Below are 13,660 nucleotides of genomic sequence, written 5' to 3' on the forward strand. Positions count from 1 at the left end.
TTGTACTATAATAAAACTTGTATTGAGAAATCCTTGTTTTGTCGAGCGCCCACCAGAATAGCGCTGTGGTAGCATAATCGCTTTTAGCGATGGCTATATACACCTTTGTTAAAAACTTATAAAAAAATCATTTTTAATTTTTTTACAATATTTATCATGTAAAAAATGGTAAAAGCAGTAAATTTTGTTAAGATTTGTTTTAAATGCAAGTACATATTAGATTCGGTTTCGGGCATTTCTTTTTTTCCTATATTATTTTGGTAATCAAAGTCGCATCCAACTTGGGTAATCGAGGTTTCACTGTAATTGTTTCACGATAGATACAACAAGGATCTTGTTTGATAAAGCAGAAAACTTGATTCAAATTCTTTTATTTATAATGAAAAATACAAAAAATAAGATAAATATAATAATTGTATTAGGATATTACAATAACCATCTACACTCTACAAAAATTCTACAACATACTGGAGTACCAACTACGAATATATGTCGACATAAAAATTCATTCTTCCACCCCACTGTTTTTGGCACCATCTTCGGTGTTCCTCGGGTTGTAGTAGACACAAGGGGGAAATTTGCATCGGTCTCTTCTAGTAGCTTCATCCATCATTTGGATGTGAGCGAAAGTATCCAACAGAATCATAAAATTTGCAGTTCTGTTGGAAACCTCGTCATCGAAGTACTTCTCGAGGTTTAACTTTTTGAGAGCGGCAGTGACGCACTTACGTCTCAGGTCGTCATGAGTTTTGCAAAGTTCAAAGATTTCAGTATTTTCAACGGCATACGTGAGGAGCTCATCTGGTGTCAATTGGCTAGAAAGAGAATACAAAAAAATCAAATTTGTTTAATTTTTTTTAACTCACCTCAAAACAGCCGCAGGACAAATACATTCCCGGTCCAACTTGTCGCCAAGATCTTGGAAATGTTTAGCCCAGATGGCATCCATTCTTCTCTCAGAGGTTTTGCGAAGAGCACTAAATTAGCAAATGCAAAAACTGTGAATGTGATTCCTTTTATTGTTTGTCAATAATATGATAAGGAAGTGTTAAATAACTTGATTCTTTGTAATCACGTCAGGTGGAATAGTATTCGAAGAATACAATCAAAAATTCTTTCGACACTAGTATTTTTTTGAAACAGCCAATACGTTCCATCTACATTTATAAAAATATAAAAATTAAAAACTTTAAAATTGAACCATTTGCACTCTTGGATGATCAAGAGCTTAGAGAAGTGTAAAACGCTGTAAAAACGCAAGAAATATACAGATTGCGCCAGAACTCGCGCTCCAGAGAAAATTTTCAAGTAAGGTAAGATACCAGGAACATGAAAAAAATGTTTAAAAAATTCTATCTGTCAAAAAATTTTGACATTTATTTTTTGACATTTGACATTTTTTATATCTATTCAATGATACTGATGATCTTGTATATGTTTTTTTACAATTATTTAGTAAAGGGACAAACATTTTGCCAGTAAAAGCCACAAATAACATTGAACAGAGTTACAATTTAGGATACAGCTTCCTTGTTTCCTCTTTTAATAGCCTATAGCAAAAAAACTTGGAAATTTTTTTTCCAACAGAAATAAATAGAGTCAAAGTGTAAACTCTAAACCCTCATAACTTCGAAGTTTTTATAGATAAAATTTTTTCCATGTTCCTGGTATCTTACCTTATATGGCATTTTTCTCTGGGGCGCGAGTTCTGGCGCACCTTTATATATATTTAATTTTGTGAAAGTTTATATAAATATAATCATTGGGACTGTTGGCGGCGTGGTGGTATAGCGATATAAGGTCCCGCTTTCCGGCAGATAGGTCCTCGCTTAAGTCAGCAATTTTTCACTRATTCAAATTCAAATTAGCAAGAAAAGTTGGCGGGCGCATAAGAGCGCGAACTTTAAAACATGTGCACATGTTCTAATAAGTACAATAAGAGAGAGAGCGCATGAGAGCWAATAAGAACGCAGAGGATAATAACTATTATTAACTAATAAGAAAGAGAAAGAGCATATGAACAAATAAGTGAACAAAGCATAAGTAATGGAAAGCGCATAAAAAAGCATGAAGCTCTTTCCATTTCGGTGTCACAATAGGCTTTTTTCCGACTGTACTTTTGTACTATAATAAAACTTGTATTGAGAAATCCTTGTTTTGTCGAGCGCCCACCAGAATAGCGCTGTGGTAGCATAATCGCTTTTAGCGATGGCTGCAAACACGATTGTTAAAAACATAAAAAAAATCATTTTTTATTTTTTTACAGTATCCATCATGTAAAAAATGGTAAAAGCAGTAAATTTTGTTAAGGTTTGTTTTAAATGCAAGTACATATTAGATTCGGTTCCGGGCTCTATTATTTTGGTATTCAAAGTCGCATCCAACTCGGGTAATCGAGGTTTCACTGTAATTGTTTCACAATAGGTACAACAAGGATCTTGTTTGATAAAGCAAAAAACTTAATTCAAATTCTTTTATTTATAATGAAAAATACAAAAAATAAGATAAATATAATAATAGTATTAGGATATTACAATAACCATCTACGTTCTACAAAAWTTCTACAACATATTGAAGTACCAACTACGAATATATTTTGACATAAAAATTCATTCTTCCACCCCATTGTTTTTGGCACCTTCTTCGATGTTCCTCGGTTGGTAGTAGACACAAGGGGGAAATTTGCATTGGTCTCTTTCTCTTCTATTAGCTTCATCCATCATTTGGATGTGAGTGAAAGTATCCAACACAAYCATAAAATCTGCAGTTCTGTTGGAAACCTCATCATCGAAGTACTTCTCGAGGTTGTACTTTTTGAGAGCAGCAGTGATGCACTTACGTCTCAGGTCGTCATGAGTTTTGCAAAGTTCAAAGATTTCGGTATCACCAACGGCATACATGAGGAGCTGATTTGGTTTCAATTGGCTGGAAAGAGAATACAAAAAAATCAATTTTGTTCAATTTTTTTTTAACTCACTTCAAAAGAGCCGCCGGACAAATAAATTCCCGGTCAAACTCGCCGCCAAGATCACGGAAATGTTTAGCCCAGATGGCATCCATTCTTCTCTCAGGGGTTTCGCGAAGAGCACTAAATTAGCAAATAGAAAAACTGTGAATGTGATTCCTTTTATTAACTGTCAATAATGTGATAAGAAAGTGTTAAATAAGCTGTCTTTGTAATCACGTCAGGTGGAATAGTATTCGAAGAATACAATCAAAAATTCTTTCGACACTAGTATTTTTTTGAAAGAGCCAATACGTCTCATCTACATTTATAAAAATATAAAAAACAGATGATATATTTACAACAATGACTAATGTAAGCGAAATCTGAGTTTTGTTTTCTTTAAGACTGTGTTAACACGAGTGTTTCAATGTCTATCAATGACGTAACTGACGATAAGGGGGAGGGGGTGAATATTAGATACTCTTGATACTTGAAAAAGATATGCAGATATGCACTCTTTGTTACCATGACAATTTCCAAAATATTTTTTTTTAAATAAATAAAATAATTTGGGTTAATTATCATATAAACTGGACTCCCTTTCGGTGGAGGGGAGGAATGGGGCGATTCCGCCCCACTATCGAAACTTGCGCCGCTGATTTCCATAACTTATTTTAAGGTCACCTTGAAAATTTATAGAATTTTTTCCAAATAGCTCTGAATTTAGTATGTTATTAATTCCAAGTAGTAGCTATCTTTTTTTATTATCACTGAGGGGAGAGGATTCTTCAGATGGAACAAAGAAGTGGTGTATTAAAAGAGCAAATATATATAAATATTTTTTATTAATGTATATATTGCGTTTACATTTTGGAATACATATATTTATGTTTAAAATTTAAAAATTGTAAATATGATCATATATAAAATAGGTTTAAAATTTGAAGTTGTAAGACGAACTCTTCATTCCCCATTTTTATCAGAACGGTTATTGTCCCGACGTTGGACAATGGGTAGGTGCTCACATTGAGCCTCCTCCACCACTTCTTCTATCTTCGGCCCTTCATTGGTGTCTTCAACTTGGATAAATGTGTCCAACAACAGCACGTAATTGACGGTTCTGTTGTGAACGTCTTCGTCATCAAACTTCTCCTGATGGTATCTTTTGACGGCAGCAGTGATGCAAGCTTGTCTTAGTGTATCGTCTTTTATGCAAACTTGGTAGACCTGCGGATCTTCAATGGCAAGGTTGAGGACCTCACAAGGACCAAACTCTCTGAAAAAAGAAATAAAAAATCACCAAAAGAAAAAAAAATACTTTTGACTTACTCTAAAACCACCAAGAGACGAATACGAATGTCTTCTGTCTCGTCTTTGACGACATCTTCTTCAAAATTTTTAGAGGATACACAACCCATTTTTCTACTCGCAGGTGCACGACTAATAAGCAAATTACAAAGCTGATACTCCTTTTATAAACTTCGATAGTATGTGGCCCGATAAAGAGGTAATGAAGAATGTGTTCGAGGAAGATTTGTAATAAGTAAATAGTTTATAATCAATAATACGTAATACCCCACCTAAAAAAAGTATTTAGCCAATTTGGCCATAAATATGTTTTTATTTTAATAAAATATTTACACAAAAATATCAAGGTGTGTTTTTATAATTAATTTTGTAGTAATAACTTAATATGAATTTTTCGGCTACAACAAAAAAATAGAGCTTGTCACAAATCAAAAAATATGATTTTCTATGAGAAATAAAAAGAAAGCTATTTTAGTCAAAATAATCATCATTTTATTTCGCGGAATGGAAACTTTTTGAACAGCCATGGTAGAATATTACTTGATTTTATACCAAACTCCATTCGCAGTAATTTTTTACTATGAAATTAAAATTATGTTAATTTGTTTATTATTGTAACAATTGTTAGTATCTTAAGTGTAAAAACAATTTATTTAAATAAAGTATTTTCCGTTGAAAAAACTTTCGGTCAAGTTGATAGTTATCTGCTGTCACTTTCGTTAGTAGTCGTTCTGTCATTTGCCTAACCTAAGAATCATATCAAAATTAAACATAAACAATGCGATGATTTTCGTTGTATTTTAACATTAAAAGTGTAGAATCATGATTACGCTATCCCAACGCTTGAAAAAGCAGCAAGAAGACCGTTCTTCTAACACTAACCGAATTTCAATCAGGGACAAATTGCTAATTAAGGAATCACAAGAAATGGCCCAACTGTTGCCAAGTAATTGTTCAGTTTTTTACGAAAATGAGAACGATTTGAGCAAATTCATTTTAACTGTGAGACCTACAGAAGGCCTTTGGGAAGGTGGTACTTTTAGATTTGCTATAAATGTTACAGAAGAGTATAATATGGTTGTAAGTATTGTAATCAAGTTGCTATTTCTTGATTGAGTCTCTTTTTTAGCCTCCAACTGTTAAATGCCTTACACGTTTGTGGCATCCTAACATAACTGAAGTTGGTGAAGTGTGTTTATCACTTTTGAGACAGCATAGTATGGATGGGTTAGGTTGGTCACCAATTAGGAGATTAAATGATGTTGTGTGGGGCCTACATGCTTTATTTACGGTATTTTTTTTGGCAGTTGCGACATGCTAATGATACTGTGTTTCAGGATTTATTAAATTTTGATGATCCTTTAAATATAGAAGCTTCAGATATGTATAGAAATTCAAAGGAAGAATTTAGAATGAAAGTGAATGAATATGTTATGCTGTATGCTAAAGATTAATTATATGTAGACTTGTCGATATTACTTGTTTGTTCGCTTTGTTTGGGATACACGTATTTTTACAAGAGTGAATACTCCAACTCTTTATTTTGTAAAAACTTAAAGTTTGTCCATAATTGACTGAATTTTTCTGATACACACGTGGGTTATTTTGGGAGCGTGCCATAAAATTCTTTCACTTTGGATAAAATTTACAATATATTTATATGAACAATGAAACTCTTTCATTCACCCACAGAAAACACACATTTCTCATAAATATTTATTTGAAAGGATAAAAAAGAAAAGTGGATTACTTAACTAAGTGTCAAAAATACATTCAACATAATATTCACGCAAAAAGGAAGCTCTAAAACGTTTTAAGCAAGTGCACATTATGTTTTAAGTATTTTTCTGTTACAAAACAAGTACAAGAATACATTAAATACACATCAAGCAACTTATGACTTGAGATTATGTAGTAATTCGTTGAGCATAACAGAACCAAACACCATATTGTCACAATTGACTGTAACAACTTCTTGTTTGGTTACTGTGACCAAAACGAAGTTCGACGATTTCAAAGTCTGACCCGCGAACCTGAAACATCAAACTCAGTAATCGGTCAAGAAACAACAGCAGTTCAAACCTCAAATTATCAATTGTTGGGTCACATACGCCCAAATTACTACATTCTGTGACTTTTTCAATGATGTTAGAGACGCACTTTATTTTTCCGATATGTTCGTTCATGCCCCCCAATTTCGACTGCTTTTCTTGGAATGTGGTATTGTCCATCTTGACGGGGCGCACCAGCTCACCTATACTTGGTTTTATGCAAACGCTGAAGTTTCCCAATGAACAAACAATTTCAAAATTGGCTGGTTGAGTCGTGTCATTAAAGTCGATCCCTAGCGACGCCGGCAGGCAACCATTCGGGGATAATCTCGAGATGTTTGCAAAGTCATACATCGACATATCCAATCCTAGGTTCTAGAAAGTCGGTTAAGTCACCTCAGACAAGAAAAAAATACCAACCTTTTTCCCCAATCTAATATCAGTGATATCCTCACTGCTGTTATTGGTAAACATTATATTAATATTTGCCATACTTGGCGATAAAATATGAGGCGTCCGGGTAAACCTGTAAGTCGCAGATAAACCCCTTCCATTGATTTTATTTATAAGTTCAATTGGTTTAGTGTTTGTAAAAACAGGAGGTGTCATTTCAATCTGCGACGATGACGTTGAATTTACAACAGTAGGTGTTAAAAATCCGCCAAGCGACGGTGTCATCACTGGTACAGAGTTATCAACGTCACCTAAATCTAGCAATAAGTCTAAATTCGATTTTGGTTTTGGTGCTTCCGGTTTTGGTTCTTGACTCTTCGTTTCTTCGCTTTCTTCACTACTTGACTCTGCACTCGTACTTGTTGATTTACTGAAATTGTTTTGTTAGAAATTTGTTGGGGAAAACACAATTCCGTACTCTTCACTTGACGATTCTTCCTCGTATTGACTTTCACTATCTTCACTTGAGCTATCGCTACTACTGCCAGACGAATCGGAGCTATCTGAACTGTTATTGCTACTAGCACCCCGTGAACTCTCCGACTCCCACAAAAACATGTCTTTACCCTTTTTGTCCTAAAAAAATTATCAGAAATTTGACCAGTGGTTCGAGTGATAATTACCGATTTTTTGTACGATTTAGGGTCTTCAATAACGATTGGTTCGACGTTTCTAACATCACTTGGAGGCGGCTGTTCCGGAAACGGTGGTAGTGGCTCATAACCGGTCGCTCTTTGTTTGATATAATGCGATAATGAACCCAATTGTAAGTCTTCATGGTCTACAAAACCGGTCAAAGCAACATTAAAAATATTTCTAACACGTACCTTTGAATTGTGACTGAAGTAAGGGTGCAGGTTTGCTTGCCAGAAATATCCTAGCAGATTGAGATGTTATTCGACCATTTTGTTGCGGTATAAATTGTTTAAGAAGTCTTGCTTTATCTCTTATGTCGTAATTTTGATCATACCGGGCCAAATTAAAAATATATTGACACAATAATGCAGTTTGTTCGGAGTTTGTTATGTACAGTTTTACAGCCAAGTTCATTACTTGTAATTTCACAATGTCGTGCTATCAATGTAAAAATTATTTATTTTCTAAATGGCCAAAAACCGACTTACTTCATCAGAGAAGGTTTTAGCTAATTTCCTAAGAATGTCAGGCGCAATGTTTGGGACTTTTTGCGAATGTTCGCCAAGTAACCACAGAATTGCAGCTCTAGCCTGAGCTACTGTTATGTTATCAAGAAGTCGTGCCATATGGGTGATGATTTCCTTGGGGTCAGCAGCTTGCGTTTGTAGCAGTCTTTTGATAACAACCACGCTTTCAGCAACAACGGCTTCTATAAACGACAGCTATATTTTAAAGCATAATCATTGAAGGGCTTCTCACAAAACAACACTTGCCAAATAGGCATATACAAAAAATGGCAACATGGCAACCGAATGGTAGCCCAAAAATTATCCAAAGTTTTCCACAAAATTAGATATTGATAACTGCCATGAATAATAATAGGAATGTTTAAGAGATTGCGATGGCAAATCAACTTCGCGAGCCAGCTGCTCGCTGAACGTGCTTTAAAAAATCCACTCTGTGGTCATAAATCTTATACAGAGTGAGTCATTAGCATTACTGTACCGAAAGTACCGAGAGGCCGTTGACTCTGGAATTAGTAGTACAATTTTTAGGAATTTAATCGAAATTGCTTGGAATTATTTGTGGAATTTTTCTGGAATTACTGGATTATTTATTTTTTAAATTACTGATAAAATTCTTGATGGAATTATCAGAGATAATTTCTTTTATTTATAGAAGTATCGGAAGTATTTTGGAATTAAAGAAAATATTTTACACATTTTTTTCCAGTTAGCGGCTCCTCAAATAATATCTAGATAGTATGTAACCATGAGATACATATTTTTAATCAAAATTAACTCGTAAGTAAAAAAACGTAAAAAAATTAAAAACAAAAATATTTCAACGTGAAAACGTAAGCATAAGCATACAGAATGCGCCAGAACTCGCGCCCCAGAGAAAAATGTCATATAAGGTATGAACATGGAATAGGAACATGGGAATAATGTTAAAAAAATTCTATCTATAAAAATTTCGAAGTTATGGTAGTTTAAATTTTGCACTTTGACTATATTAATTTGTGTTGTAAAAATAATTTTCCAAGTTTTTTTGCTACAGGCTATTAGAAGAGAAAACTGTATCCTAAATTGTAACTCTGTTTAATGTTATTTGTGGTGGTTTTTATTGGCAAAATTTTTGTACCTTTACTATACAGGATGTCCCACGAGTAATAATGAGCCTAAAAATTTTTTTGAAGCAACCAACATTACATTTCAAAGATAACGTGGATATTAAAATATTTGGTTTTAATAAATTAAACATAGGGACCAAAGAGCACTTCAACTTTAATTTATAAAAAGTCAAACCTTGGAGAATTTGGTAAGAATTACTAAAATGTTGACGAAAAGACCAACAAGATTCTCATTTATAGAAAATATTTGAAAAACGCTTCGCAGACTGCACGTTTTTATCCAGCGCGATATCCAAATAGACGGGTTCCCTAAAACTGGAGTAAAGTCATTTTCACTGACCGAAATTTGTCAAAAATAAAAATACGATTACTATGTTTAATTAATTAAAACGAAATATTTTAATATCTACATTATCTTTGAAATGTAATGTTGGTTGCTTCAAAAAATTTTCAGGCTCATTATTACTCGTGGGACACCCTGTATAATTATAAAAAAACATATATAAGAACATCAACAGACAAAAAAATGTCAAATGTCAAAAAATAAGTGTCAAAATTTTTTGACAGAATTTTTTTAAACATTTTCCATCTTCTTGGTATCTTATCTTACTTGAAATTTTTCTCTGGGGTGCGAGTTCTGACACCCTGTATGGAAAAATAAAAAATGGAGTGCAAAAATGTAACATATTAGGTAACAGTATCAAAGTAGACAAAGTAAGTATAGTTTTTATTTCGCATATAGTGGTGATCAAAAAAATGACGGATAACCTCGATGATGCATTCTTGGAAAAGATTTGGAGAGTCCGTAAAACATGTTAAAAAAAATCTCCTGTCTTATTTTTTTGAGCTATGTTGAATTATGAATTTTATTAAGCTGGCAACGTTGTAATGTAGCAGCAAAAATAATGGAAATTGCGAACAATTAAGGTTATTTCTGTTTCCCAAGAAACCAAAACAAAATGACATTATTTATTTATTTACTATTTATACAATGTTGTCAGATATAATTTTAGGTAAATTACACCTAACTTTTTTTTAATAAAAAATTACTTGTGCAAGTCCTACACAAATAAGCTTAATAGTTTATAATCTTCGGTATACAGAATTTTTTAATTATTTTTAAAAAAAATTATCATAAGAAACCAACGAGGGTATCCGTCATTTTTTGATCAGCGTGTATACTCAAATGATTAAAAAACTCGAACTCTGCTCGTTTTATAAACTTTATCTTTGTGAATAATAATAGAATAATAATACATCTTTTTATTTTATAATAAAAGTTTTCAATTTTGCATTTGACTAACACCATTTTAAAATATGTGACAAGTTCCATTATTCCAGGACTGGATTCAATGTTTGAGATTATAAACGTAAAGATGTAGAAATATCTAATTTAAAATTAGAAGAAATATTTTGGATTACAAGAATTAATTTGTAACTATAGGAATTAATCTAAAAGCAATGGAAATACGATGGATTATCAAAATCTGTGATTACTGGAATTCTTTTCGGAGATAATTTCTTTTGAGAATTACGTTAAATTTTTAGAACTATCAGTATTAATTTGGAATTACAGGAATTATTTTGGAATTACGAAAATTGGGTTGGAATTACGCATATTATGTTGGAATTACAATGAAATTTCGATGGATTATTAGAATTACTGAAATTGCGGTGAATTTTTTTGGGTTACTGATTTTTTTTTTGGAATTGGAATTAGTTGTAGTTTTCTAACGGACCCTTGAAACGTATAAATGTCATTGGTTTGATTTTTTAAAATAAGCAAGCTGTAAAAACGCAGGTTAGATTCTATGAGAATGAAAATTTTGGTTATCATTTTGACGTGAGTAAAAATTTTGTTTTTTCCTTTTATTTTTCAAAAATTTAGACTGTTAGATTTTTACCACATACAGAATGTCCGGAAAGTCGCGCATCTCCGTGAAACTGTATCATCGGGCAATGCCCTAGACAACAAGCAAGATATTAAAAAAATTATATCTATAAAAATTTCCAAGTTATGAGAGTTTAAATTTTGTACTTTGACTCTATTTATTTCTGTTGAAAGAATATTTTTTTTTGTTACAGGCTATTAGAAGAAGAAACAAGAAAGCTGTATCCTAAATTGTAACTCAGTTTAATGTTATTTGTGGCTTTTATTGGCAAAGTTTTTGTACCTTTACTAAATAATTATAAAAAAATATGCAAGATAGATAATCAGTATCATTAATTAATTAAATATACATAAAAAAGTCGAATGTCAAAAAAAATGTCAAAATTTTTTGACAGATAGAAGTTTTTAAAAAAATTTCCAGTACTCTGGGGTACTACCTAATTACTCCCTTTCAAGGAGGTGCGCGACTTTCCTGTATTTATCATGCTTTTGCCTGTATTTTTATAATGAAATATGTAGAGTCCACTCTGCCAGGACCGTATTCAATGTTTTTTTTTTATCAAAGTGCATTTTTGACTAGTGTTGTTTTTGAGAATGAAACCTTCGTTTTGCACTAACCGTCTCTATTGGAGAGTAGGGAGACAAGTCCGCTGAGGCAAGAGTCCGTGACTTCATTGATAGAACAGGCACACCTCCCAATGGCTTGAATCGTGGCCGCCACAAACTTCTTATCGCTGTTGGAAATATAAGTTTGCAGCTCCCTCAAGATAATCGAAACGTTGGAATCGGTTGTAAGATTCGTCAGAATCTCAAGTTTCAGTAACTTAATATTGGTTGGATCCGAGGTGCGAACGAAAAAGCTTTTCAAATACGCCTCAAACATGCCCTTGTTTTGGGCACTGATCGACGCGATGGCGTTTAGAACGACGCTCTGCACCTCGACATGAGACCGCAACAGCCGCACCATTGCTTTCGCCGCTAAAGGGCTCTCGCTTTTGGGGGCTGCGTGATGGTACAGCTGGGCGACGGCCATGACAACGGCGGCGTTTCGCGATTGCAAAAGGGGCCGTGTTGACCGGAGCAACAAGCGGTGGTCGGGGTCTAACGTCGGGGCGGGCTTTTCCGAGGAGTCAGAACCTGAATCGTAAAATGGACGGTCGGAGTCGTCGCCATGGTTGTGGAGGTTGGGGTCGGCGAATTGCATGCGGGCGTAGCGCGTTAACATGTTCACGATTGTTACTTGACCCCATTCGTCCACGTCTACTAACAAGGCACAAAGTTTTCGGTAGACTTGGTGGATTAAGTCCACGCGTTCGGGGCACACTTCAGTGAAGGCCATTACGGCGGAACCTATCACTAGAACGGTTTTGTCAGCTAGGAGTTTCTGGATTATCGTTACTAGTTCCAATTTTAGCTCGTTTTCTAAGCTAGAATTAAATGTTATTGGTGCGACACTAGCGTCACTTTTTTAATTACCTATAGAGTTTTGGTATAGCATGAGCTGCGGTTTTTCTCACATAAGGTGACATATCAGACGAGGCATCCCTTATGGCCAACATCACAATCGGTGAAATCATTTTAACTCTAATACTTGATAAGACTCTCAAAGCACCCGCTCTTATCAACTGATTTGGTTCCTTAAAACCACGTTTACATTAACAGAAAAAACTATCAAAATTCTTACTTTTAAAGCTCTTTGAAACGTAGAAATAGACAATAAAGCTAAATCTTGCTGCTCTTCAGCATATCTCTCCAAATAAACATACACCAATTTCTTAACTTCAATGTTCTTTGAAACAACATTTTTGACAACAGCTGGGAATAACATAGACGCGTCTCTACCCTTAGCAACCATCTACAAACCTTAAATGAGTTTAAACTTGACACAAAAAAACTTGTACCCCAATAATGCGTTTCATAGCCTCCAACTTAAGACTGTCTTTATTTGAATCCAACATTTCTTTAAGGTCGTCGTGTCTAGAACTTAACAATGTATACAGATTCGGGTGACAAACAAACACTTACTTCTTGAAATCAGTGTGAAAGAAGCCTCCGGAGGCCGGATCAACGACATATTCAGCCTCCAAACCAGCCCCCCTGTCATTTGAGTATGAACCATTGTTGGAAACATGTGAAGATGACGTCAACATAATAAAAATTCAAACTTTATTTCACCGAACGACCTTAATAACACCATTAATATGAATTAAAGCATGAACACGGCCTAAAATGACACGTCCATTTACACGAAACGTCCGATTTGTAGGTTAACACTCAAGGGTGCCAACGTTACATTTAAATCGCCCACATTTTTTACCACTACAGTTTAAAAAATTAACCAAAAGATTTTTGTAAATTGAATGCTATCAAGCATGTTAAGTGTTTGTTGATGAATGTGTTTAAATTTAATTTTGCAAAATAGAAATTTGTGAGGTTGGTAGTGCTGTCGTTAAAAATTTTGAAAGTGACAGAGTTTGGTTTGGAATTTGGGGCTTTTTTAATTTTAAGATACTTATCAGTGTGCCGGATTAGGTGAGTTTTTCCAGGATTCTAATTACTTGTATTTTTAATGATACAAATTAAAGAAATTTGACACATCACTGGTTGGTAGTACTGTCGTTGAAAATTTTGAAAGTGACAGAAGTTTGGTTTGGAATTTGGGCCCCTTTTCATTTTAAAACACTTATCACTGTGCTGGATTAGGTGAGTTTTTACAGTATTCTAATTATTTGTATTTTTAA

General features: G+C 33.9%; 5 protein-coding genes across 5 annotated transcripts; 1 reads left to right on the forward strand and 4 right to left on the reverse strand.

Annotated features, from left to right (window-relative positions):
- Nucleotides 1-492: 492 nt before the first annotated feature.
- LOC123006686 lies at nt 493-980 on the reverse strand. The gene is made up of 2 exons (XM_044401366.1): nt 867-980; nt 493-815 (listed from the first exon to the last, which is right to left on the reverse strand). Exons 1-2 carry the CDS (start codon nt 947-949, stop codon nt 506-508), a joined length of 393 nt encoding a protein of 130 aa, XP_044257301.1. The 5' UTR covers nt 950-980; the 3' UTR covers nt 493-505.
- A 1,571-nt stretch (nt 981-2,551) lies between these two features.
- On the reverse strand, nt 2,552-3,340 carry LOC123006665. The gene is made up of 3 exons (XM_044401321.1): nt 3,307-3,340; nt 2,978-3,088; nt 2,552-2,925 (listed from the first exon to the last, which is right to left on the reverse strand). Exons 2-3 carry the CDS (start codon nt 3,058-3,060, stop codon nt 2,610-2,612), a joined length of 399 nt encoding a protein of 132 aa, XP_044257256.1. The 5' UTR covers nt 3,061-3,088; nt 3,307-3,340; the 3' UTR covers nt 2,552-2,609.
- Nucleotides 3,341-3,825: 485 nt separating this feature from the next.
- LOC123006657 lies at nt 3,826-4,373 on the reverse strand. Its single transcript, XM_044401302.1, has 2 exons — nt 4,277-4,373; nt 3,826-4,223 (listed from the first exon to the last, which is right to left on the reverse strand). Exons 1-2 carry the CDS (start codon nt 4,363-4,365, stop codon nt 3,911-3,913), a joined length of 402 nt encoding a protein of 133 aa, XP_044257237.1. The 5' UTR covers nt 4,366-4,373; the 3' UTR covers nt 3,826-3,910.
- Nucleotides 4,374-4,986: 613 nt separating this feature from the next.
- On the forward strand, nt 4,987-5,923 carry LOC123006882 (NEDD8-conjugating enzyme UBE2F-like). The gene is made up of 3 exons (XM_044401787.1): nt 4,987-5,335; nt 5,385-5,546; nt 5,593-5,923. Exons 1-3 carry the CDS (start codon nt 5,078-5,080, stop codon nt 5,707-5,709), a joined length of 537 nt encoding a protein of 178 aa, XP_044257722.1. The 5' UTR covers nt 4,987-5,077; the 3' UTR covers nt 5,710-5,923.
- Nucleotides 5,924-5,957: 34 nt separating this feature from the next.
- Nucleotides 5,958-13,186, reverse strand: LOC123006881 (AP-3 complex subunit beta-2). Its single transcript, XM_044401786.1, has 12 exons — nt 12,945-13,186; nt 12,821-12,896; nt 12,604-12,774; nt 12,396-12,556; nt 11,538-12,346; nt 7,884-8,104; nt 7,587-7,833; nt 7,383-7,540; nt 7,178-7,335; nt 6,727-7,129; nt 6,338-6,681; nt 5,958-6,288 (listed from the first exon to the last, which is right to left on the reverse strand). Exons 1-12 carry the CDS (start codon nt 13,067-13,069, stop codon nt 6,150-6,152), a joined length of 3,012 nt encoding a protein of 1,003 aa, XP_044257721.1. The 5' UTR covers nt 13,070-13,186; the 3' UTR covers nt 5,958-6,149.
- Between the last annotated feature and the right edge of the window lie 474 nt (nt 13,187-13,660).

Source organism: Tribolium madens, unplaced genomic scaffold (genome assembly GCF_015345945.1).
Source record: "Tribolium madens isolate multiple individuals breed KSU strain unplaced genomic scaffold, Tmad_KSU_1.1 Scaffold_2;HRSCAF=44;Tcas5.2_LGX, whole genome shotgun sequence".
Lineage (NCBI taxonomy): Eukaryota > Metazoa > Arthropoda > Insecta > Coleoptera > Tenebrionidae > Tribolium > Tribolium madens.